We start from the raw sequence: 27,377 nt of genomic DNA, 5'->3' as shown, positions 1-27,377 counted from the left end.
AAAGTACACACAAAGTACACGTCAGTCACAAGTACACACAAAGTACACACAAAGTACACACAAAGTACACACAAAGTACACGTCAGTCACAAGTACACACAAAGTACACACAAAGTACACACAAAGTACACACAAAGTACACACAAAGTACACACAAAGTACACACCAGTCACAAGTACACAAAGTACACACCAGTCACAAGTACACAGAGTACACACCAGTCACAAGTACACAAAGTACACACCAGTCACAAGTACACACCAGTCACAAGTACACACAAAGTACACACCAGTCACAAGTACACAAAGTACACACCAGTCACAAGTACACAAAGTACACACCAGTCACAAGTACACACAAAGTACACACCAGTCACAAGTACACAAAGTACACACCAGTCACAACTACACACAAAGTACACACCAGTCACAAGTACACAAAGTACACACCAGTCACAAGTATACAAAGTACACACCAGTCACAAGTACACAAAGTACACACCAGTCACAAGTACACAAAGTACACACCAGTCACAAGTACACAGAGTACACACCAGTCACAGTTGTATTGAGTATATTCATGTAAAGATCAGGTTTCGTCTCTTTCCTGTGCATCAGTCCAAAGTCGTGAGCATCTGTTGTACGACACTAATACTCTTGTACTTGTATTATAGTAGTAGTACTGCAGTAGCACTGACCTTTGACCCCGGCAGGCCCCTGAGGCCCTTCTCTCCTTCATGTCCAGAGCATTTACAGGAGACGTTACAACACGTTCTGTCCGACACTGCGTCCTGAAGAACAAGAGTATATATACATATATATAAATATACATCTTTTATCTTTAAACATTTGACTGTGAATAAACATCAGTCGCCTTGAATTAACTTTTCTTCACAAACGACATTGAAATTAAATTAATTTATATTTTAACTGTTTCTGGCGTTTTGAACGACAAAAATAAAGTCAAGCTAAAAACAAGCTAAAAACAGGCTAAAAACAGGCTAAAAACTAGCAGGATTGGTAAACAACCCCTCCGCTAGCTGTCAATCAAACCTGTGAACGCAAACTGGACCTGGAGGGAATGAAGGCTCCTGATTGGTTAATGAAGGCTCCTGATTGGTTAATGAAGGCTCCTGATTGGTTAATGAAGGCTCCTGATTGGTTAATGAAGGCTCCTGATTGGTTAATGACGGCTCCTGATTGGTTAATGACGGCTCCTGATTGGTTAATGACGGCTCCTGATTGGTTAACAATTGTTGTTGACGATGTTTCAGACTCACGATCTGCTTGAGCACGTTACTGGCCACGCCCTGCATCCCGATGGTCAGAGGAAGTCTGTGTCCGAAACCCCGCCCGAACTCCAACATCTGCATCTGAGGCGAGTCCTGAGCTCCCTCCAGCGCCACCACCAGGAGAGCACTGACACCTGCAACACAGACACAGCATGAACCCTGACACCTGCAACACAGACACAGCATGAACCCTCCAGCGCCACCACCAGGAGAGCACTGACACCTGCAACACAGACACAGCATGAACCCTGACACCTGCAACACAGACACAGCATGAACCCTCCAGCGCCACCACCAGGAGAGCACTGACACCTGCAATAGAGACACACGACTACAGCAGGACTGAATCAGGACTAAAGCAGGACTAAAGCAGGACTGAATCAGGACTACAGCAGGACTGAATCAGGACTAAAGCAGGACTGAATCAGGACTACAGCAGGACTGAATCAGGACTACAGCAGGACTGAATCAGGACTACAGCGGGACTGAATCAGGACTAAAGCAGGACTGAATCAGGACTACAGCAGAACTGAATCAGGACTGAATCAGGACTACAGCGGGTCTCTCTCACCAGACTGCAGCAATTGCTCAGACTGCATCTCGAGTGTCCTCACGTCTTCGTCCAGGCCGTCGGAGAACACCACAAGGACTTTGACCCCGGCCTTGGACTTGGTCGAGAACATGTTCCTGAAGGACTGCAGGAGGGCGGAGTTAAAGTAGGAGGGCGTGGTCGGACGCAGCGCCAGCAGCTTGGGGACCACATCCTCGTTGTACGGCTCAAAGTTTGTGTCGAAGACCAGCTGTCCACTTCGGTCCAGAACGTGGAACGCCAAGTTGGGTTTGATGGTTCCATCGATGCAGCACAGTTTGGGAACCGACGACAAGTAACGGACGATCTCAGGCAGAAAAGACTGAAGTTTGAGCTGTCCCGAGAGGAGAGGCGTCCCCGGGACGAAACCAGAGACATGAGACACGTCAAAGCCCAGAGCGATGTCCACAGAGCAGTCTGAGGGACGAGAGAGGACAGAGAAGAACGTGAGACCAAACCAGAGTCTCACCTGATTGGTCGCTGGAGCTCTTAGTCTCACCTGATTGGTCGCTGGAGTTTTAAGTCTCACCCGATTGGTCGCTGGAGCTCTTAGTCTCACCTGATTGGTCGCTGGAGCTTTAAGTCTCACCCAATTGGTCGCTGGAGCTCTTAGTCTCACCTGATTGGTCGCTGGAGCTCTTAAACTACGTACAGACGCCGCGGCCTAATCGCGCCCGATGCAGAATTTGAGCGCGTGTACATTAGAAAGGTTTACGCTCTTGACGCCCCGGCCACTGCACACAGGCGCGTACGGCGCGCTCGCGCTCTCTGCGCACATGCGCAGTAGAGGTGTTGTCGCATGAGCAGTGGAGTTGTTGTCGTGGCCTTTCATTGTGTAAAATTGCAGATATCGAGTGTTGTTTTGGCGTTTTTGGTTTGTTTCTGTCTCTGTTCCACCGTGAACACATGGTACAGCTCCTTTCTCCCACAAACAGCCACAATCAGTCTTTCGTCTGCCATTGTTGACGAAGAAGGAAGAAGTGGCGCTTCTTTGGGAATTCCACGGGAAATACCGGGAAATACGTACATACGTACGTCACTAGAGCGTCAGCTCTGATTGGCTGCTGCGGCGGCTGCGGCGCAACTGCTGCAGAGACCTCAACATATCTGAACGCGTCGCGTAAGCCGCATCGGCCGCCTCGGCCGGCTCATACGCGCTCAAGACTATAGACTTTGAATGTAAACTGGACGCTTCGGCCCCTTTAGTCTCACCTGATTGGTCGCTGGAGCTCTTAGTCTCACCTGATTGGTCGCTGGAGCTCTTAGTCTCACCTGATTGGTCGCTGGAGCTCTTGTCTCACCTGATTGGTCGCTGGGCTCGACCGACTTGCAGATGGTGTCCAGGACCTTCTTCTTGATGGTGTCCAGACTCTGGAAGTCCTGGACGATGAAGAGTCGGTCTTGTCTCTTGCAGATCTGCAGCAGCTCCAGCGTGTGCACTTGTCCGATGCCGATGACGAACACTTCCACTCCGAGCCTGCGGAGGCGCTGTGCCGCGTCCTCCACCGCGTCCTGGCTCTCGCCGTCTGTGATCAGCACCAGGTTCTGTGACACCTGCTGCGCTCGACGACTGCCTCGCGCCGCACTGAAGTACTCCTGCATCGAGTCCAGGGCGTGGCCGATGTTTGTCCCGCCCCCAAGCTGACGCATGGCCAGGATATGCTCCACCACCTGTGAATCACACGGCAGAGTGAGCACCGGTTATTCTGGAGTTTAGTCCGAGCAGAACCAGAACCTTAAGAACCAGAACCTAAAGAACCAGAACCTGAAAAGCTTCAGGAAAGTGTTAATGTCCCGAGAGACGAGAATGAGACAGAAACAATGATGCACCTGTCCCATGTACAACCTGTCCCATGTACAACCTGTCCCATGTACAACCTGTCCCATATCCCATGTACAACCTGTCCCATGTACAACCTGTCCCATGTACAACCTGTCCCATATCCCATGTACAACCTGTCCCATGTCCCATGTACAACCTGTCCCATGTCCCATGTACAACCTGTCCCATGTCCCATGTACAACCTGTCCCATATTCCATGTACAACCTGTCACATATTCCATGTACAACCTGTCCCATGTCCCATGTACAACCTGTCCCATATTCCATGTACAACCTGTCCCATGTCCCATGTACAACCTGTCCCATGTCCCATGTACAACCTGTCCTTTGTCACATGTACGACCTGTCCCATGTACAACCTGTCCCATGTCACATGTACAACCTGTCCCATGTCCCATGTACAACCTGTCCTGTGTCCCATGTACGACCTGTCCCATGTACAACCTGTCCCATGTCCCATGTCAAACCTGTCCCATGTACAACTTGTCCCATGTACAACCTGTCCCATGTCCCATGTACAACCTGTCCCATGTACCATGTACAACCTGTCCCAGGTCCCATGTACAACCTGTCCTGTGTCCCATGTACAACTTGTCCCATGTACAACCTGTCCCATGTCCCATGTACAACCTGTCCCATGTACCATGTACAACCTGTCCCAGGTCCCATGTACAACCTGTCCTGTGTCCCATGTACAACCTGTCCCATGTACAACCTGTCACATATTCCATGTACAACCTGTCCCATGTCCCATGTACAACCTGTCCCATGTCCCATGTACAACCTGTCCCATGTCCCATGTACAACCTGTCCCATGTCCCATGTACAACCTGTCCCATATCCCATGTACAACCTGTCCCATGTCCCATGTACAACCTGTCCCAGGTCCCATGTACAACCTGTCCTGTGTCCCATGTACGACCTGTCCCATGTACAACCTGTCCCATGTCCCATGTCCAACCTGTCCCATGTCCAACCTGTCCCATGTACAACCTGTCCCATGTCCCATGTACAACCTGTCCCATGTCCCATGTCAAACCTGTCCCATGTACAACCTGTCCCATGTACAACCTGTCCCATGTACAACCTGTCCCATGTACAACCTGTCCCATGTACCATGTACAACCTGTCCCAGGTCCCATGTACAACCTGTCCTGTGTCCCATGTACAACCTGTCCCATGTACAACCTGTCCCATGTACAACCTGTCCCATGTACAACCTGTCCCATGTCCCATGTACAACCTGTCCCATGTCCCATGTACAACCTGTCACATATTCCATGTACAACCTGTCCCATGTCCCATGTACAACCTGTCCCATGTACAACCTGTCCCATGTCCCATGTACAACCTGTCCCATATCCCATGTACAACCTGTCCCATGTCCCATGTACAACCTGTCCCATATCCCATGTACAACCTGTCCCATGTCCCATGTACAACCTGTCCCAGGTCCGATGTACAACCTGTCCTGTGTCCCATGTACGACCTGTCCCATGTACAACCTGTCCCATGTCCCATGTCCAACCTGTCCCATGTCCAACCTGTCCCATGTACAACCTGTGCCATGTCCCATGTACAACCTGTCCCATGTCCCATGTACAACCTGTCCCATGTCCCATGTACAACCTGTCCCATGTCCCATGTACAACCTGTCCCATGTCCCATGTACAACCTGTCCCATGTATTTGTAGTATTTCCTAGTTGTAGTGGCAATAGTAGTAGTAGCGTGAAAATTCAAAGAAATAATAGAGACAATATTCAGTGATCATGTCATGTGATCACATCGAGTGATCGTGTCATGTGATCAAGTCATGTGATCATGTCATGTGATCATGTCATGTGATCGTGTCATGTGATCGTGTCATGTGATCATGTCGCATGATCACATCATGTGATCGTGTCATGTGATCATGTCATGTGATCATGTCATGTGATCGTGTCATGTGATCACGTCATGTGATCATGCCATGTGATCACGTCATGTGATCATGTAATGTGATCATGTCATGTGATCACATCATGTGATCACGTCATGTGATCATCTCATGTGATCATGAAATGTGATCACGTCGTGTGATCGTGTCATGTGATCGTGTCATGTGATCACGTCATGTGATCATGTCATGTGATCATGTCATGTGATCACGTCATGTGATCATGTCATGTGATCATGAAATGTGATCACGTCGTGTGATCGTGTCATGTGATCGTGTCATGTGATCGTGTCATGTGATCACGTCACGCGATCATGTCATGTGATCACGTCATGTGATCATGTCATGTGATCACATCATGTGATCACGTCATGTGATCATCTCATGTGATCATGTCATGTGATCATGTCATGTGACCACGTCATGTGATCACGTCATGTGATCACGTCATGTGATCACATCATGTGATCATAGGACATGATCACGTCATGTGATCACGTCATGTGATCACATGACATGATCACGTCATGTGATCATGTCATGTGACCATGTCATGTGACCATGTCATGTGATCACATCATGTGATCATGTCATGTGATCACATCATGTGATCATGTCATGTGATCATGTCATGTGATCACAGAACATGATCACGTCATGTGATCATGTCATGTGATCATGGCATGTGATCATGTCATGTGATCACGTCATGTGATCATGTCATGTGACCATGTCATGTGATCATGTCATGTGATCATGTCATGTGATCACATCATGTGATCATGTCATGTGATCATGTCATGTGATCACAGAACATGATCACGTCATGTGATCACGTCATGTGATCACGTCATGTGATCATGTCATGTGATCACGTCATGTGATCATGTCATGTGACCATGTCATGTGATCATGTCATGTGATCACGTCATGTGATCATGTCATGTGATCACATCATGTGACCATGTCATGTGATCATGTCATGTGATCACGTCATGTGATCATGTCATGTGATCACGTCATGTGATCACAGAACATGATCACGTCATGTGATCACGTCATGTGATCACATCATGTGACCATGTCATGTGATCATGTCATGTGATCACGTCATGTGATCATGTCATGTGACCATGTCATGTGATCATGTCATGTGATCACATCATGTGATCATGTCATGTGATCATGTCATGTGATCACAGAACATGATCACGTCATGTGATCACGTCATGTGATCATGTCATGTGATCACGTCATGTGATCATGTCATGTGATCACGTCATGTGATCATGTCATGTGACCATGTCATGTGATCATGTCATGTGATCACGTCATGTGATCATGTCATGTGACCATGTCATGTGATCATGTCATGTGATCACGTCATATGATCACGTCATGTGACCATATCATGTGATCACGTCATGTGATCACGTCATGTGACCATGTCATGTGATCATGTCATGTGATCACGTCATATGATCACGTCATGTGATCACGTCATGTGACCATATCATGTGATCACGTCATGTGATCACGTCATGTGACCATATCATGTGATCATGTCATGTGATCACGTCATATGATCACGTCATGTGATCACGTCATGTGATCACATCATGTGATCACGTCATATGATCACGTCATGTGATCACGTCATGTGACCATATCATGTGATCACGTCATGTGATCACGTCATGTGATCACGTCATGTGATCATGTCATGTGATCACGTCATGTGATCATGTCATGTGATCATGAAATGTGATCACGTCGTGTGATCGTGTCATGTGATCGTGTCATGTGATCGTGTCATGTGATCACGTCACGCGATCATGTCATGTGATCACGTCATGTGATCATGTCATGTGATCACATCACGTGATCACGTCATGTGATCATCTCATGTGATCATGTCAAGTGATCGTGTCATGTGATCACGTCATGTGATCACGTCATGTGATCACATCATGTGATCATGTCATGTGATCATGTCATGTGATCATGTCATGTGACCATGTCATGTGATCACGTCATGTGATCACGTCATGTGATCACATCATGTGATCATGTCATGTGACCATGTCATGTGATCACATCATGTGATCACGTCATGTGATCATGTCATATGATCATGTCATGTGATCATGTCATATGATCATGTCATGTGATCACAGGACATGATCACGTCATGTGATCACGTCATGTGATCACATGACATGATCACGTCATGTGATCACGTCATGTGATCATGTCATGTGACCATGTCATGTGATCACATCATGTGATCATGTCATGTGATCACATCATGTGATCATGTCATGTGATCATGTCATGTGATCACAGAACATGATCACGTCATGTGATCATGTCATGTGATCATGGCATGTGATCATGTCATGTGATCACGTCATGTGATCATGTCATGTGACCATGTCATGTGATCATGTCATGTGATCATGTCATGTGATCATGTCATGTGATCACAGAACATGATCACGTCATGTGATCACGTCATGTGATCATGTCATGTGATCACGTCCTGTGATCACGTCATGTGATCATGTCATGTGATCACGTCATGTGATCATGTCATGTGACCATGTCATGTGATCATGTCATGTGATCACGTCATGTGATCATGTCATGTGATCACATCATGTGACCATGTCATGTGATCATGTCATGTGATCATGTCATGTGATCACGTCATGTGATCACAGAACATGATCACGTCATGTGATCACGTCATGTGATCACATCATGTGACCATGTCATGTGATCATGTCATGTGATCACGTCATGTGACCATGTCATGTGATCATGTCATGTGATCACATCATGTGATCATGTCATGTGATCACAGAACATGATCACGTCATGTGATCACGTCATGTGATCATGTCATGTGATCACGTCATGTGATCATGTCATGTGATCACGTCATGTGATCATGTCATGTGACCATGTCATGTGATCATGTCATGTGATCACGTCATGTGATCATGTCATGTGACCATGTCATGTGATCATGTCATGTGATCACGTCATATGATCACGTCATGTGATCACGTCATGTGACCATATCATGTGATCACGTCATGTGATCACGTCATGTGACCATGTCATGTGATCATGTCATGTGATCACGTCATATGATCACGTCATGTGATCACGTCATGTGACCATATCATGTGATCACGTCATGTGATCACGTCATGTGACCATATCATGTGATCATGTCATGTGATCACGTCATATGATCACGTCATGTGATCACGTCATGTGACCATATCATGTGATCACGTCATGTGATCACGTCATGTGATCACATCATGTGATCACGTCATATGATCACGTCATGTGATCACGTCATGTGACCATATCATGTGATCACGTCATGTGATCACGTCATGTGACCATATCATGTGATCATGTCATGTGATCACGTCATATGATCACGTCATGTGATCACGTCATGTGACCATATCATGTGATCATGTCATGTGATCACGTCATATGATCATGTCATGTGATCATGTCATGTGATCATATCATGTGATCATGTCATGTGATCACGTCATGTGATCATGTCATGTGATCACGTCATGTGATCATGTCATGTGATCACATCATGTGACCATGTCATGTGATCATGTCATGTGATCACGTCATGTGATCATGTCATGTGATCACGTCATGTGATCACAGAACATGATCACGTCATGTGATCACGTCATGTGATCACATCATGTGACCATGTCATGTGATCATGTCATGTGATCACATCATGTGATCATGTCATGTGATCATGTCATGTGATCACAGAACATGATCACGTCATGTGATCACGTCATGTGATCATGTCATGTGATCACGTCATGTGATCATGTCATGTGATCATGTCATGTGACCATGTCATGTGATCATGTCATGTGATCACGTCATGTGATCATTTCATGTGACCATGTCATGTGATCATGTCATGTGATCATGTCATGTGATCATGTCATGTGATCACGTCATATGATCACGTCATGTGATCACGTCATGTGACCATATCATGTGATCACGTCATGTGATCACGTCATGTGATCATGTCATGTGATCATGTCATGTGATCACGTCATATGATCACGTCATGTGATCACGTCATATGATCACGTCATGTGATCACGTCATGTGACCATATCATGTGATCACGTCATGTGATCACGTCATGTGATCATGTCATGTGATCATGTCATGTGATCACGTCATATGATCACGTCATGTGATCACGTCATGTGACCATATCATGTGATCATGTCATGTGATCACGTCATATGATCACGTCATGTGATCACGTCATGTGACCATATCATGTGATCATGTCATGTGATCACGTCATATGATCATGTCATGTGATCATGTCATGTGATCATATCATGTGATCATGTCATGTGATCACGTCATGTGATCATGTCATGTGATCACGTCATGTGATCATGTCATGTGATCACATCATGTGACCATGTCATGTGATCATGTCATGTGATCACGTCATGTGATCATGTCATGTGATCACGTCATGTGATCACAGAACATGATCACGTCATGTGATCACGTCATGTGATCACATCATGTGACCATGTCATGTGATCATGTCATGTGATCACATCATGTGATCATGTCATGTGATCATGTCATGTGATCACAGAACATGATCACGTCATGTGATCACGTCATGTGATCATGTCATGTGATCACGTCATGTGATCATGTCATGTGATCATGTCATGTGACCATGTCATGTGATCATGTCATGTGATCACGTCATGTGATCATTTCATGTGACCATGTCATGTGATCATGTCATGTGATCATGTCATGTGATCATGTCATGTGATCACGTCATATGATCACGTCATGTGATCACGTCATGTGACCATATCATGTGATCACGTCATGTGATCACGTCATGTGATCATGTCATGTGATCATGTCATGTGATCACGTCATATGATCACGTCATGTGATCACGTCATGTGACCATATCATGTGATCACGTCATGTGATCACGTCATGTGACCATATCATGTGATCATGTCATGTGATCACGTCATATGATCACGTCATGTGATCACGTCATGTGACCATATCATGTGATCACGTCATGTGATCACGTCATATGATCACGTCATGTGATCACGTCATGTGACCATATCATGTGATCACGTCATGTGATCACGTCATGTGATCATGTCATGTGATCATGTCATGTGACCATGTCATGTGATCATGTCATGTGATCACATCATGTGATCATGTCATGTGATCACGTCATGTGATCATGTCATGTGATCACGTCATGTGATCATGTCATGTGATCATGTCATGAGATCACGTCATGTGATCACGTCATGTGATCACGTCATGTGATCACGTCATGTGATCATGTCATGTGATCACGTCATGTGATCACGTCATGTGATCATGTCATGTGATCATGTCATGTGACCATGTCATGTGATCATGTCATGTGATCACATCATGTGATCATGTCATGTGATCACGTCATGTGATCATGTCATGTGATCACGTCATGTGATCATGTCATGTGATCATGTCATGAGATCACGTCATGTGATCACGTCATGTGATCACGTCATGTGATCACGTCATGTGATCATGTCATGTGATCACGTCATGTGATCACGTCATGTGATCATGTCATGTGATCCTGCTGAGAACAGTTTTAGTCCCAGTTTAAGTGATCAATGTGTCGACTTGACCATGAATTCTCTGAAGTCTGCTCTTGACGTTGTCGCGCCGTTAAAACAGAAGGTCATTAGGCCAAAGCGCCTCCTCCTGGTACAACCAAGAACTGCGTTCACATAAACAAAGTGTTAGAAAGTTAGAGGGATTATTTCGTCGCTCTCACACAGAAGAATCCCTAAAAGCAGGAGAAGTTGCTCCTGTCCTGTCAGCAGCTCTGTGTGAGGCCAGAACCAGATATTATTCACATCTAATAGAAGTCAACAAAAGTAACACTACATTTCTTTTCAGCGCTGTAACCATGGTAACAAACTGTCACAGCAGTAGAGCCCTCACTCCCAGCTACACTCAGCTCTGATGATTTCCTCCTATTTTTTAACAGTAAAATAAAAACAATCAGAGATAAATTAGATGAAATTACTCGCTCTATTCGCCCTGAACGAGCCCAAACTGTAAATCTAACGTCCCATATAAATCCACCTGTGACTTTAGAAATGTTCAGCTGTTGATCAAGAGAGAGAACTTCAGCCCTTGCTCAAAGGGCTGAAGCCATCTGACCTTATGTTACATCTGACCTCCATCTGACCTTCTCCAACTGACCTTCTGCTCAATCTGATCAAAGCCCACCACAGCAGGGTCCAGAGCCCAATCCTGGTTCTGACCTCAGCGTTTGACCATCGACCACAACATTCTACTGCAGAGGTCAGAATGTGATGTAGGTGTCAGAGGCCCCGCCCTCAGAGGCCCCGCCCTGAGCTGGTTTAAATCCTATTTATCTGATAGGTTCCAATTTGTTAATGTAAACCAGAGCTCCTCACCTGCTCTAAAGTAATTTACGGTGTACCACAGGGGTCAGTACTCGGTCCAATTCTGTTTCCTCTTTATATGCTGCTGTTAGTATGTGGGCGTGTCCCTCATTGGTCCAGGCGTGTTCCATAGTAGAAAAAGCTTCAGTTGTTTCATCTGGACTCAGTTAGAAAAAATAGACGTTTCGACTCTCATCCAAGAGTCATTGTCAATGAGAGAATTTAGGTCGAGAACTCCGATATTAATACTGTTCTGTGGTAAGACCCGCCCATTGGGCGGAGCCTCCTGAAGAGGAAAGAGTTGTTTGTTACAACAGAAACTTACCCTCTTTGTATCTTCTGAGCCTCTTCAACCCTTTAATGGACTCTTAGTCTCCCCTTTGTCTTTGTGAGACCCTGGCTCACACTGAAGACCTGAGGACATCTAAATGTCCTGGTCCTGGTCCTCCCCCTCTCCAGGGGTTCAGAATACCATTGTATACCACAGGAAGATTGAACCTTAGACCTCCATTTCTGTTTAAAGAAGGTTTTTCTTTTTTAACAAAAATAGCTTCTTTAACTCTTCTTTAAAACCATCTTTTCTCCTGCTTCAAACCTTCTGTGGTCCTGAACTCCAGTGTCTTCTGTGGATTCTAAGTTATAGTTCTAATAACAAGCTATAGTTAATAACAAGCTATAGTTAATAATAAGCTATAGTTCTAAAAACACACCTCAGAGTGTACAAAGCTCTAAAGACACACCTCAGAGTGTATAAAGCTCTAAAGACACACCTCAGAGTGTATAAAGCTCTAAAGACACACCTCAGAGTGTATAAAGCATTACATTTAAGTCCAGGCAATGAAACCTGATCAGAGCGATCAAGTACAGACTTAGAGCTTGTGTGAAGGAGATAAAAACCTGGAGGACACTTAATGATCTGCTTCTTAATCCTGAACAAACCGAGGTCATTGTGCTGGAGGTCATTGTGCTGGAGGTCATTGTGCTGGAGGTCATTGTGCTGGAAGTCATTGTGCTGGAGGTCATTGTGCTGGAGGTCATTGTGCTGGAGGTCATTGTGCTGGAGGTCATTGTGCAGGAGGTCATTGTGCTGGAGGTCATTGTGCAGGAGGTCATTGTGCTGGAGGTCATTGTGCAGGAGGTCATTGTGCTGGAGGTCATTGTGCTGGAGTTCATTGTGCTGGAGGTCATTGTGCAGGAGGTCATTGTGCTGGAGGTCATTGTGCTGGAGTTCATTGTGCTGGAGGTCATTGTGCTGGAGGTCATTGTGCTGGAGGTCATTGTGCTGGAGGTCATTGTGCTGGAGGTCATTGTGGTGGAGGTCTCTGTGCTGGAGGTCATTGTGCTGGAGGTCATTGTGCTGGAGGTCATTGTGCTGGAGGTCATTGTGCTGGAGGTCATTGTGCTGGAGGTCATTGTGCTGGAGGTCATTGTGCTGGAGGTCATTGTGCTGGAGGTCATTGTGCTCTATCTGAGCAGATAGTCTCACTGAAGCCTCCAGTTCTACTGTAAGAAACCTCAGAGTCTCATTTAAAGCTCAGATAAATCAAGCTTGTAAAACAGACTCTTTCATCTGTGTAATAAAGATCAAATCAGAAGAATCCGGCCTAAAAGTGAAGCTGAAACGTCTCCTGCATTTGTAACGACTAGATTAGACTACTGTAACTCCTGCTCACAGCAGGTCCTAAAAGCTCCATAAAAAGCTTTAACTGGTTCAAAATGCAGCAGCAAGATTACAAACAGGAACTAAAAGAAGAGAGCACATTACACCGGTGCTGGAGTCTCTTCACTGGCTCCAGTTTAGAATCACATTTAAACTCCTCCTCCTGATTTACAAAGCCATAAATGACATGACCCCTCCCACCTCAAAGATGCTCTAGAACCATCTCATCCAAACAGAGCTCTTCACTCTCAGAATGCTGGCCTTCTGGTGGTGCCAAGAGTCTCTAAAAGCACAGTAGGAGGTAGAGCTGTGTCCATGTTAAAGAGGCGACACAGTCTCTTCATTTAAGTCCAGGCTTAAAACGTTCCTCTTTAAATGACTTATGTTCAGACCAGTTAGGAACAGAAATATAAAGCTACAGCTTCAGCTCCGCTGCCCTAGCAGCAACTCTGGGGGAAGTATGAAGAGTGGCTCCAGCTCCAGTCTCCCTCACGTCTGTGAGAGTCACATCCTCAGAAGGAGGGTCTAAGGACAGAAGGAGGGTCTAAGGACAGAGGGAGGGTCTAAGGACAGAAGGAGGGTCTAAGGACAGAGGGAGGGTCTAAGGACAGAGGGAGGGTCTAAGGACAGAAGGAGGGTCTAAGGACAGGAGGAGGGGCTAAGGACAGAAGGAGGGTCTAAGGACAGGAGGAGGGGCTAAGGACAGAAGGAGGGTCTAAGGACAGAAGGAGGGTCTAAGGACAGAGGGAGGGTCTAAGGACAGAAGGAGGGTCTAAGGACAGGAGGAGGGGCTAAGGACAGAAGGAGGGTCTAAGGACAGAAGGAGGGTCTAAGGACAGAGGGAGGGTCTAAGGACAGAAGGAGGGTCTAAGGACAGAAGGAGGGTCTAAGGACAGGGGGAGGGTCTAAGGACAGAGGGAGGGTCTAAGGACTGAGGACTCTGGGACATCGTCCCTCGTCCCCACAGACATTGTTGATTCATTTTTCACTGTCGCCCTCAGAGGAAACTGTTGTTGTGATTTTGGGTCTTACAAAAATAAATTGAATTGCATTAAACAGTAGTAGTAGTAGTACTTGTACCTTCTCCTCGCTCAGCGGGTCGCTCAGGTAAAGCTGGTGCTCGAAGCTGCTGCTGAACTGGGCCAGAGCCACTCGCACTTTGTCCTCTGAGATGTTGAAGCTCCGCACGAGCTCTGAGGTGAAGTTCTTCATGATCTTGTAGTCCTTTGGATCGATGGAGCCTGATTGGTCCAAAAGAAAGACCAGGTCGGCCTGGTGCTTCTCACACTCTGGAACACACCACACCCACTTTAGGACATGTGACTATGGACAGGTTCTGCTTGAGTCCTGGTCCTGACCCGGTTTGGCGTCGCTGCAGATCACGTCGCTGATGTTCTTGTAGAGTGTCTCCAGAGCCTCGAAGTTGTCCACGTAGAAGACTCTGGACTTCTTGTGCCCGGCCATGATCTCCAGCTGTGTGAGGTTTGCTCCTTCCACACCGATACTGAACACGCCCACACCAGCCTGGGCGAGGGCCTGGGACGGGGCCTCCAGGCTGTACCTGAGGGACCAGCAGAGATTCAGGTTCCATCTGCTCCATCTGACCTTCATCTGACCTTCTGCTCCATCTGACCTCCATCTGACCTTCTCCATCTGACCTTCATCTGACTTTCTGTTACATCCGACCTTCTGCTCCATCTAACCTTCTGCTCCATCTGACCTTCTGCTCCATCTGACCTTCTGCTCCAGCTGACCTTCTCCATATAACCTCCATCTGACCTTCATCTGACCTTCTGTTACATCTGACCTTCTGCTCCATCTAACCTTCTGCTCCATCTGACCTTCTGCTCCATCTGATCTTCTCCATATGACCTCCATCTGACCTTCTCCATCTGACCTTCTCCATCTAACCTTCTGACCTCCATCTTACCTTCTGCTCCACCTGACCTTCTGTTACATCTGACCCTCTGCTCCATCTGACCTTCTGTTACATCTGACCTTTTGCTCCATCTGACCTTCTCCATCTGACCTTCTCCATCTGACCTTCTCCATCTGACCTTCTGTTACATCTGACCAATCTGCTCCATCTGACCTCCATCTGACCTTCATCTAACCTTATGCTCCATCTGACCTTCTCCATCTGACCTTCTCCATCTGACCTTCTCCATCTGACCTTCTGCTCAATCTGACCTCCATCTGACCTTCATCTGACCTTCATCTAACCTTCTGCTCCATCTGATCTTCTCCATATGACCTCCATCTGACCTTCTCCATCTGACCTTCTCCATCTAACCTTCTGCTCCACCTGACCTTCTGACCTCTATCTGACCTTCTGCTCCACCTGACCTTCTGTTACATCTGACCTTCTGCTCCATCTGACCTTCATCTGACCTTCTCCATCTGACCTTCATCTAACGTTCTGCTCCATCTGACCTTCTGTTCCATTTGACCTTCTCCATCTGACCTTCTGCTCCTCCTGACCTTCTGCTCCATCTAACCTCCATCTGACCTTCTCTATCTGACCTCCATCTGACCATCTCCATCTCACCTTCTGCTCCATCTGACCTTCTGCTCCATCTGACCTTCATCTGACCTTCTCCATCTAACTTTCTGCTCCCTCTGACCTTCTGTTCCATTTGACCTTCTCCATCTGACCTTCTGCTCCATCTAACCTTCTGCTCCATCTGACCATCTCCATCTGACCATCTCCATCTGACCCTCTGCTCCATCTAACCCTCTGCTCCATCTGACCTTCTGCTCCATCTGACCTTCTGTTACATCTGACCTTCTGTTCCATCTGACCTTCTCCATCCGACCTTCTCCATCTGACCTCCTTCCGACCTTCTGCTCCATCTGACCTTCTGCTCCATCTGACCTTCTGCACCATCTGACCTCCATCTGACCTTCTCCATCTGATCTTCATCCGACCTTTTGCTCCATCTGACCTTCTGTTCCATCTGACATTCTGTTCCATCTGACCTTGTCCATCTAACCTTCTGCTCCATCTGACCTTCTGCTCCACCTGACCTTCTGCTCCTCCTCTCCTCCTCCTCACCTGTCGGTGGCGTCTCCGTCCGTGATCACCATGAGCATCTGTGGGATCCTCTGTGCGACTCTTCCTCCGTGCTGAGGTCCAAAGTACTGCAGTGAGTGGGCCAGAGCTTTGCCGGTGTAGGTGTCTCCGTTGGGCCGCGTCAGGTTGGAAATGGCCTGCAGAACATCTCGTTTGGTGGAGTAGCGGTTCAGGCTGAAGATGGGCTTGGGGTCGTTGGAGTAGAGGATGACTCCGAAGCGCGTGAGGTTGGAGCCCACTGTGGTCTGGTTCACCAGGGATGACATGAACTTCTGCATGCTCCGGAACTTCTTCAGTGTGATGCTGGTGGAGCCGTCCACCAGGAAGATGATGTCAGCCTTCTCCGTCTTCTTACACTCTGCAGGTCAGGTGGAGCAGAAGATCAGGTGGAACAGAAGGTCAGGTGGAGCAGAAGGTCAGAGGGAGAAGGTCAGGTGGAGCAGAAGGTCAGGTGGAGCAGAAGGTCAGGTGGAGCAGAAGGTCAGGTGGAGCAGAAGGTCAGGTGGAGCAGAAGGTCAGGTGGAGCAGAAGGTCAGGTGGAGCAGAAGATCAGGTGGAGCAGAAGGTCAGGTGGAGCAGAAGGTCAGGTGGAGCAGAAGGTCAGAGGGAGGAGGTCAGGTGGAGCAGAAGGTCAGGTGGAGCAGAAGGTCAGGTGGAGCAGAAGGTCAGGTGGAGCAGAAGGTCAGAGGGAGAAGGTCAGGTGGAGCACCTCTGGTGGGGTTGCAGATTTCCAGAGAGAGGTGGTTCTCCAGGTCTTTGAGGGCGTCGAAGTCTCTCTCGGCGTAGACTCTCTCGTGAGCGCCGCTGATCTCCAGGAGCTGGGTGGTGTTGGCGTCCAACACTCCGATGGCGTAGACCACCACACCAGTGTCCCTCAGCCGCTGGAGGTCAGAGGTCAGATGTTACCTCCACAGAGTCCAGATGTTTGACCTGCTTTATGGCTCATATCTCATCATGAATCATAAAACGTCTTCTCCGTCGGCTCAAATCTACCAATTTAAAAAATGCTTCTAAAATTCCCAGAGGAAAAGTTTGTTACAAAAGTAGAATCAGTGATAAAGTGTCAAGGTCATTCATTTATCACTATATTTAAGATTTTGACCCTTGACCTCACTTGACCTCACCTGTGCCGGGCCCTTGACCTCACTTGACCTCACCTGTGCCGGGTCCTTGACCTCGTCCTGGCTCTCTCCGTCGGTGATGACCACCAGCATCTGTGTGAGGGCGGGGCGCCCTCCTCTGGCCGTGCTGAAGAACTGCTGCGCGTGTGCGATGGCTTTTCCGGTGTCAGTTCCTCCTCCGATCTGGTTCATCTCGTCCACCGCTGCCAACATCTGATCCTTAGAGAAGAACTGACTCAGAGGGAACTCCAGCCTCTGCTCCTCGCTGAACTGCAGGACCCCGAAGTGGACCGAGTCTGGACCGACCGAGGACTTCTCCATCACAGCCTTCATGAAGTTCTTCATCTTCTCAAAGTCCTCCGGATAAATGCTCCCGGAGCTGTCCACCAGGAACAAGAGGTCTCCAGACACGTCCTTACACACTGAAGAGGACAGAGGTTTAGACCGGGTTTAGACCGGGTTTAGACCGGGTTTAGACCGGGTTTAGATCAGCTTTAGATCGGGTTTGGATCGGGTTTGGATCGGGTTTAGACCGGGTTTAGATCAGGTTTAGATCGGGTTTGGATCGGGTTTGGACCGGGTTTGGATCGGGTTTAGATCGGGTTTAGATCGGGTTTAGACCGGGTTTAGATCGGGTTTAGACCGGGTTTGGATCGGGTTTAGATCGGGTTTGGATCGGGTTTGGATCAGGTTTAGATCGGGTATAGACCGGGTTTGGATCGGGTTTGGACCAGGTTTGGATCGGGTTTGGATCGGGTTTAGACCAGGTTTAGACCGGGTTTGGATCGGGTTTAGATCGGGTTTAGATCGGGTTTAGATCGGGTTTAGATCGGGTTTAGACCGGGTTTAGATCGGGTTTAGACCGGGTTTGGATCGGGTTTAGATCGGGTTTGGATCGGGTTTGGATCGGGTTTGGATCGGGTTTGGATCGGGTTTAGATCGGGTTTAGATCGATTTTAGATCGGGTTTAGATCGGGTTTAGATAGGGTTTAGATCGATTTTAGATCGGGTTTAGATCGGGTTTGGATCGGGTATAGACCGGGTTTGGATCGGGTTTGGATCGGGTTTAGATCGGGTTTGGATCGGGTTTGGATCGGGTTTAGACCGGGTTTAGATCGGGTTTAGACCGGGTTTGGATCGGGTTTAGATCGGGTTTGGATCGGGTTTGGATCGGGTTTAGACCGGGTTTAGATCGGGTTTAGACCGGGTTTGGATCGGGTTTAGATCGGGTTTGGATCGGGTTTGGATCGGGTTTAGATCGGGTTTAGATCGGGTATAGACCGGGTTTGGATCGGGTTTGGATCGGGTTTAGATCGGGTTTGGATCGGGTTTGGATCGGGTTTGGATCGGGTTTAGATCGGGTTTAGATCGATTTTAGATCGGGTTTAGATCGGGTTTAGATAGGGTTTAGATCGATTTTAGATCGGGTTTAGATCGGGTTTGGATCGATTTTAGATCGGGTTTAGATTGGGTTTAGATCGGGTTTAGATCGGGTTTAGATCGAGTTTAGATCTGTATTTCTCCTCTTATTCCCTTCAGGAAAGTTTGATACAATGCGAATGCTGACCTGTCAATCTAGATGCTCCTCACCTGCCTGATGAACAGCTCTCTGTTCTAGATGAACTCCCTCTGTTCTAGATGAAAAGCTCTCCGCTCCAGATAAACACTCTCCGCTCTAGATGAACAGCTCTCTGCTCTAGATAAACGCTCTCTGCTCTAGATGAACAGCTCTCTGCTCTAGATGAACCGCTCTTTGCTTTAGTTAAACGCTCTTTGCTCTAGATAAACGCTCTCTGCTCTAGATTAACAGCTCTCTGTTCTAGATGAACAGCTCTCTGCTCTAGATGAACAGCTCTCTGTTCTAGATGAACAGCTCTCTGCTCTAGATGAACAGCTCTCTGCTCTAGATGAACTCTCTCTGCTTTAGATGAACAGCTCTCTGCTCTAGATGAACGCTTTCTGCTCTAGATGAACGCTCTCTGTTCTAGATGAACAGCTCTCTGTTCTAGATGAACAGCTCTCTGTTCTAGATGAACAGCTCTCTGCTCTAGATGAACAGCTCTCTGCTCTAGATGAACAGCTCTCTGCTCTAGATGAACAGCTCTCTGCTCTAGATGAACAGCTCTCTGTTCTAGATGAAAAGCTCTCTGCTCTAGATGAACAGCTCTCTGCTCTAGATGAACCGCTCTTTGCTTTAGTTAAACGCTCTTTGCTCTAGATAAACGCTCTCTGCTCTAGATGAACAGCTCTCTGTTCTAGATGAACAGCTCTCTGCTCTAGATGAACAGCTCTCTGTTCTAGATGAACAGCTCTCTGCTCTAGATGAACAGCTCTCTGCTCTAGATGAACTCTCTCTGCTTTAGATGAACAGCTCTCTGCTCTAGATGAACGCTTTCTGCTCTAGATGAACGCTCTCTGTTCTAGATGAACAGCTCTCTGTTCTAGATGAACAGCTCTCTGTTCTAGATGAACAGCTCTCTGCTCTAGATGAACAGCTCTCTGCTCTAGATGAACAGCTCTCTGCTCTAGATGAACAGCTCTCTGCTCTAGATGAACAGCTCTCAGTTCTAGATGAAAAGCTCTCTGCTCTAGATAAACGCTCTCTGCTCCAGATGAACAGCTCTCTGCTCTAGATGAACCGCTCTTTGCTTTAGTTAAACGCTCTTTGCTCTAGATAAACGCTCTCTGCTCTAGATTAACCGCTCTCTGCTCTAGATGAACAGCTCTCTGCTCTAGATGAACAGCTCTCTGCTTTAGATGAACTCTCTCTGCTTTAGATGAACAGCTCTCTGCTCTAGATGAACGTTCTCTGCTTTAGATGAACAGCTCTCTGCTCTAGATGAACAGCTCTCTGCTCTAGATGAACAGCTCTCTGCTCTAGATGAACTCTCTCTGTTCTAGATGAAAAGCTCTCTGCTCCAGATGAACGTTCTCTGCTTTAGATGAACGTTCTCTGCTTTAGATGAACAGCTCTCTGCTCTAGATGAACAGCTCTCTGCTCTAGATGAACAGCTCTCTGCTTTAGATGAACAGCTCTCTGCTCTAGATGAACGCTCTCTGCTCTAGATGAACGTTCTCTGCTTTAGATGAACAGCTCTCTGCTCTAGATGAACAGCTCTCTGCTCTAGATAAACGCTCTCTGCTCCAGATGAACAGCTCTCTGCTCTAGATGAACCGCTCTTTGCTTTAGTTAAACGCTCTTTGCTCTAGATAAACGCTCTCTGCTCTAGATTAACCGCTCTCTGTTCTAGATGAACAGCTCTCTGCTCTAGATGAACAGCTCTCTGCTTTAGATGAACTCTCTCTGCTTTAGATGAACAGCTCTCTGTTCTAGATGAACAGCTCTCTGCTCTAGATGAAAAGCTCTCTGCTCCAGATAAACGCTCTCCGCTCTAGATAAACGCTCTCTGCTCTAGATGAACCGCTCTTTGCTTTAGTTAAACGCTCTTTGCTCTAGATAAACGCTCTCTGCTCTAGATTAACCGCTCTCTGTTCTAGATGAACCCCTCTCTGCTCTAGATTAACCGCTCTTTGCTCAAGATATACACTCTCTGCTCTAGATGAGCGGCTCTTCATCTGGGACTGGGCGTGTCCTCACCGTCGGCGGAGCAGATGTCTGTGATGATGTCGTCCTTGATTGGTTTGAGGGCGTCGAAGTTGTGGACAAAGAACATCTTTTTGGGGTCTCCTGAGATCTCCAGCAGCTCGTCCACGGAGGCGTTCTTCACTCCGATGGCGTAGATGGTGACGCCCTGAGCTCGGAGCGCCGCGGCCGACGCCTTCACCTGGTCCTGGGACTCTCCATCTGTGATCACCACCAGGAACTCGGGCACCTGAGAAGAACACACGAGACAAAGAACCAGGGTTCACCACCTGCAGATACAGGGTTAGCAGCCCCTGCTGTAGCGGGGCGTACCATGTGCCCCCTGGTGGTCTCTGCCCTCACCTTGTGCCCCCTGGTGACCTCTATCCTCACCTTGTGCCTCCTGGTGACCTCTGCCCTCACCTTGTGCCCCCTGGTGACCTCTGTCCTCACCTTGTGCCCCCTGGTGACCTCTGCCCTCACCTTGTGCCTCCTGGTGACCTCTGCCCTCACCTTGTGCCTCCTGGTGACCTCTGCCCTCACCTTGTGCCCTCTGGTGACCTCTGCCCTCACCTTGTGCCTCCTGGTTCCTCTGCCCTCACCTTGTGCCCCCTGGTGGCCTCTTGTGCGCCCTGGTGGCCTCTTCTGCCTCTTGGTGACCTCTGCCCTCACCTTGTGCCCCCTGGTGACCTCTGCCCTCACCTTGTGTCTCCTGGTGACCTCTGCCCTCACCTTGTGCCCCCTGGTGACCTCTGCCCTCACCATGTGTCTCCTGGTGACCTCTGCCCTCACCTTGTGCCCCCTGGTGACCTCTGCCCTCACCTTGTGTCTCCTGGTGACCTCTGCCCTCACCTTGTGCCCCCTGGTGACCTCTGCCCTCACCTTGTGCCCCCTGGTTCCTCTGCCCTCACCTTGTGCCCCCTGGTGGCCTCTTGTGCCCCCTGGTGGCCTCTTGTGCCCCCTGGTGACCTCTGCCCTCACCTTGTGCCCCCTGGTGACCTCTGCCCTCACCTTGTGCCCCCTGGTGACCTCTGCCCTCACCTTGTGCCCCCTGGTTCCTCTGCCCTCACCTTGTGCCCCCTGGTTCCTCTGCCCTCACCTTGTGTCTCCTGGTGACCTCTGCCCTCACCTTGTGCCCCCTGGTGACCTCTGCCCTCACCATGTGTCTCCTGGTGACCTCTGCCCTCACCTTGTGCCTCCTGGTGACCTCTGCCCTCACCTTGTGCCTCCTGGTGACCTCTGCCCTCACCTTGTGCCCCCTGGTGACCTCTGCCCTCACCTTGTGCCCCCTGGTGACCTCTGCCCTCACCATGTGTCTCCTGGTGACCTCTGCCCTCACCTTGTGCCTCCTGGTGACCTCTGCCCTCACCTTGTGCCCCCTGGTGACCTCTGCCCTCACCTTGTGTCTCCTGGTGACCTCTGCCCTCACCTTGTGCCCCCTGGTGACCTCTGCCCTCACCTTGTGCCCCCTGGTGACCTCTGCCCTCACCTTGTGCCCCCTGGTTCCTCTGCCCTCACCTTGTGCCCCCTGGTTCCTCTGCCCTCACCTTGTTCCCCCTGGTGGCCTCTTGTGCCTCCTGGTGACCTCTGCCCTCACCTTGTGCCCCCTGGTGACCTCTGCCCTCACCTTGTGCCCCCTGGTTCCTCTGCCCTCACCTTGTGCCCCCTGGCGACCTCTGCCCTCACCTTGTGCCCCCTGGTGGCCTCTTGTGTCCCCTGGTGGCCTCTTGTGCCTCCTGGTGACCTCTGCCCTCACCTTGTGCCCCCTGGCGACCTCTGCCCTCACCTTGTGCCCCCTGGTGGCCTCTTGTGTCCCCTGGTGGCCTCTTGTGCCTCCTGGTGACCTCTGCCCTCACCTTGTGCCCCCTGGTGACCTCTGCCCTCACCTTGTGCCCCCTGGTGACCTCTGCCCTCACCTTGTGCCCCCTGGTGACCTCTGCCCTCACCTTGTGCCCTCTGGTGACCTCTGCGTTGGTGAACAAAGGGCTCATGAAGGTCAGAGCTTTCCCGGTGTTGGTCCCGCCTCCTCGCTGCCTGATGCTCAGCACGGCGCGCTGGATGGCGGCGGCCTGGGAGAAGGTCGTCAGGTCAAACTCCAGCTCGGGCGTGTCGGCAAACTTGGCCACGCCCATCCGCACATGGTCCGGCCCGATCCTGAAGGTCTGAAGGAACTCCAGGATGAACTTTGTCATGTCCTGGAAGTCTGAGGGGTGAATGCTCCCGGAATGATCCAGAAGAAAGAAGATGTCGGCCTCGTCCGTCTGCACGCAGCCTGAGGAGCAGAGGTCATGGTGTTCAGGGCGTGGTCAGGGCGTGTTCAGGGCGTGTTCAGGGCGTGTTCAGGGCGTGTTCAGGGCGTGTTCAGGGCGTGGTCAGGGCGTGGTCAGGGCATTGTCAGGGCGTGTTCAGGGCGTGGTCAGGGCGTGTTCAGGGCGTGGTCAGGGCGTGGTCAGGGCATTGTCAGGGCGTGTTCAGGGCGTGGTCAGGGCGTGTTCAGGCCCAGAGATGGCTTCTCTGTATGTGTAGTGTGTAGTGTGTAGTGTGTAGTGTGTAGTGTGTAGTGTGTAGTGTGTAGTGTGTAGTGTAGTGTGTAGTGTAGTGTAGTGTAGTGTGTAGTGTGTAGTGTGTAGTGTGTAGTGTAGTGTAGTGTGTAGTGTGTAGTGTGTAGTGTGTAGTATAGTGTGTAGTATAGTGTGTAGTGTGTAGTGTAGTGTGTAGTGTAGTGTAGTGTGTAGTGTGTAGTGTGTAGTGTGTAGTGTGTAGTGTAGTGTAGTGTGTAGTGTGTAGTGTGTAGTGTAGTGTGTAGTGTAGTGTAGTGTAGTGTGTAGTGTGTAGTGTAGTGTAGTGTAGTGTGTAGTGTGTAGTGGAGTGTGTAGTGTAGTGTGTAGTGTAGTGTGTAGTGTGTAGTGTGTAGTGTGTAGTGTAGTGTGTAGTGTGGTGTGTAGTGTGTAGTGTGTAGTGTAGTGTGTAGTGTAGTGTGTAGTGTGTAGTGTAGTGTGTAGTGTGTAGTCTAGTGTGTAGTGTAGTGTAGTGTGGTGTGTAGTGTGTAGTGTGTAGTGTGTAGTGTGTAGTGTGGTGTGTAGTGTGTAGTGTGTAGTGTAGTGTGTAGTGTGTAGTGTAGTGTGTAGTGTGTAGTCTAGTGTGTAGTGTAGTGTAGTGTAGTGTGTAGTATAGTGTGTAGTGTGTAGTGTAGTGTAGTGGAGTGTGTAGTTGAGTGTGTAGTGTAGTGTGTAGTGTGTAGTGTGTAGTGTAGTGTGTAGTGTGTAGTGTAGTGTGTAGTGTGTAGTATAGTGTGTAGTGTAGTGTGTAGTGTGTAGTGTAGTGTGTAGTGTGTAGTATAGTGTGTAGTGTGTAGTGTGTAGTGTAGTGTGTAGTGTGTAGTATAGTGTGTAGTGTGTAGTGTAGTGTGTAGTGTGTAGTGTGTAGTGTGTAGTGTGTAGTGTAGTGTGTAGTGTGTAGTGTGTAGTGTGTAGTATAGTGTGTAGTGTGTAGTGTGTAGTATAGTGTGTAGTGTGTAGTGTGTAGTGTGTAGTATAGTGTGTAGTGTGTAGTGTGTAGTGTGTAGTGTGTAGTGTAGTGTGTAGTGTAGTGTGTAGTGTGTAGTGTGTAGTGTGTAGTGTAGTGTGTAGTATAGTGTGTAGTGTGTAGTGTGTAGTGTAGTGTGTAGTGTAGTGTGTAGTGTGTAGTATAGTGTGTAGTGTAGTGTGTAGCATAGTGTGTAGTGTGTAGTGTGTAGTGTAGTGTGTAGTGTAGTGTGTAGTGTAGTGTGTAGTATAGTGTGTAGTGTGTAGTGTAGTGTGTAGTGTAGTGTGTAGTGTAGTGTGTAGTGTGGTGTGTAGTGTGTAGTGTGTAGTGTAGTGTGTAGTGTGTAGTGTAGTGTGTAGTGTGTAGTCTAGTGTGTAGTGTGTAGTGTGTAGTGTGTAGTGTAGTGTGTAGTGTAGTGTAGTGTGGTGTGTAGTGTGTAGTGTGTAGTTGAGTGTGTAGTGTAGTGTGTAGTGTGTAGTGTGTAGTGTGTAGTGTGTAGTGTGTAGTGTAGTGTGTAGTGTGTAGTGTGTAGTGTAGTGTGTAGTATAGTGTGTAGTGTGTAGTGTAGTGTGTAGTGTGTAGTCTAGTGTGTAGTGTAGTGTAGTGTGGTGTGTAGTGTGTAGTGTGTAGTGTAGTGTGTAGTGTGTAGTGTGTAGTATAGTGTGTAGTGTGTAGTGTAGTGTAGTGTGTAGTGGAGTGTGTAGTTGAGTGTGTAGTGTAGTGTGTAGTGTGTAGTGTGTAGTGTGTAGTGTGTAGTGTAGTGTGTAGTGTGTAGTGTGTAGTGTAGTGTGTAGTATAGTGTGTAGTGTGTAGTGTAGTGTGTAGTGTGTAGTATAGTGTGTAGTGTGTAGTGTGTAGTATAGTGTGTAGTGTGTAGTGTGTAGTGTAGTGTGTAGTGTGTAGTGTAGTGTGTAGTGTGTAGTATAGTGTGTAGTGTGTAGTATAGTGTGTAGTGTGTAGTGTGTAGTGTAGTGTGTAGTGTGTAGTATAGTGTGTAGTGTGTAGTGTGTAGTATAGTGTGTAGTGTGTAGTGTGTAGTGTAGTGTGTAGTGTGTAGTGTAGTGTGTAGTGTGTAGTATAGTGTGTAGTGTGTAGTATAGTGTGTAGTGTGTAGTGTGTAGTATAGTGTGTAGTGTGTAGTGTAGTGTGTAGTGTGTAGTATAGTGTGTAGTGTGTAGTGTGTAGTGTAGTGTGTAGTGTGTAGTGTGTAGTGTGTAGTGTAGTGTGTAGTGTGTAGTGTGTAGTGTGTAGTATAGTGTGTAGTGTGTAGTATAGTGTGTAGTGTGTAGTGTGTAGTGTGTAGTGTAGTGTGTAGTGTGTAGTGTGTAGTATAGTGTGTAGTGTGTAGTGTGTAGTGTGTAGTGTAGTGTGTAGTGTGTAGTGTAGTGTGTAGTATAGTGTGTAGTGTGTAGTGTGTAGTGTGTAGTGTAGTGTGTAGTGTGTAGTGTAGTGTGTAGTGTGTAGTATAGTGTGTAGTGTGTAGTATAGTGTGTAGTGTGTAGTGTGTAGTGTAGTGTGTAGTGTGTAGTATAGTGTGTAGTGTGTAGTGTGTAGTATAGTGTGTAGTGTGTAGTGTGTAGTGTAGTGTGTAGTGTGTAGTGTAGTGTGTAGTGTGTAGTATAGTGTGTAGTGTGTAGTATAGTGTGTAGTGTGTAGTGTGTAGTATAGTGTGTAGTGTGTAGTGTAGTGTGTAGTGTGTAGTATAGTGTGTAGTGTGTAGTGTGTAGTGTAGTGTGTAGTGTGTAGTGTGTAGTGTAGTGTGTAGTGTGTAGTGTGTAGTGTGTAGTATAGTGTGTAGTGTGTAGTATAGTGTGTAGTGTGTAGTGTGTAGTGTGTAGTGTAGTGTGTAGTGTGTAGTGTGTAGTATAGTGTGTAGTGTGTAGTGTGTAGTGTGTAGTGTAGTGTGTAGTGTGTAGTGTAGTGTGTAGTATAGTGTGTAGTGTGTAGTGTGTAGTGTGTAGTGTAGTGTGTAGCATAGTGTGTAGTGTGTAGTGTGTAGTGTAGTGTGTAGTGTAGTGTGTAGTGTAGTGTGTAGTGTAGTGTGTAGTGTAGTGTGTAGCATAGTGTGTAGTGTGTAGTGTGTAGTGTAGTGTGTAGTGTAGTGTGTAGTGTAGTGTGTAGTGTAGTGTGTAGTGTAGTGTGTAGTGTAGTGTGTAGCGTAGTGTGTAGTGTGTAGTGTAGTGTGTAGTGTA

The 27,377-nt window shown here is 47.9% G+C and overlaps 1 protein-coding gene across 1 annotated transcript in view; it reads right to left on the bottom strand.

Moving 5' to 3' along the window:
• Window positions 1-27,377, bottom strand: part of col6a4a (collagen, type VI, alpha 4a) — a 147,303-nt gene that overhangs the window by 53,490 nt on the left and 66,436 nt on the right. Inside the window, exons 9-19 of the mRNA XM_072451392.1 lie at window positions 23,607-23,932; window positions 21,676-21,910; window positions 18,114-18,499; window positions 17,666-17,837; window positions 16,939-17,314; window positions 15,242-15,444; window positions 14,964-15,172; window positions 3,182-3,551; window positions 1,863-2,297; window positions 1,280-1,425; window positions 698-790 (exon numbers count right to left, since the gene is read on the bottom strand). Coding sequence (XP_072307493.1) covers window positions 698-790; window positions 1,280-1,425; window positions 1,863-2,297; window positions 3,182-3,551; window positions 14,964-15,172; window positions 15,242-15,444; window positions 16,939-17,314; window positions 17,666-17,837; window positions 18,114-18,499; window positions 21,676-21,910; window positions 23,607-23,932 — 2,951 coding nt within the window. The remainder of the gene's footprint in view (window positions 1-697; window positions 791-1,279; window positions 1,426-1,862; window positions 2,298-3,181; window positions 3,552-14,963; window positions 15,173-15,241; window positions 15,445-16,938; window positions 17,315-17,665; window positions 17,838-18,113; window positions 18,500-21,675; window positions 21,911-23,606; window positions 23,933-27,377) is intronic.

The sequence above is a fragment of the Eucyclogobius newberryi genome, unplaced genomic scaffold, assembly GCF_026437365.1.
Source record: "Eucyclogobius newberryi isolate DKJ021-1_F unplaced genomic scaffold, fEucNew1.0.hap1 SCAF_184, whole genome shotgun sequence".
NCBI lineage: Eukaryota > Metazoa > Chordata > Actinopteri > Gobiiformes > Gobiidae > Eucyclogobius > Eucyclogobius newberryi.
Note: the sequence above shows the minus strand (reverse complement) of the source record. Positions and strands in the feature narration are given on the sequence as shown.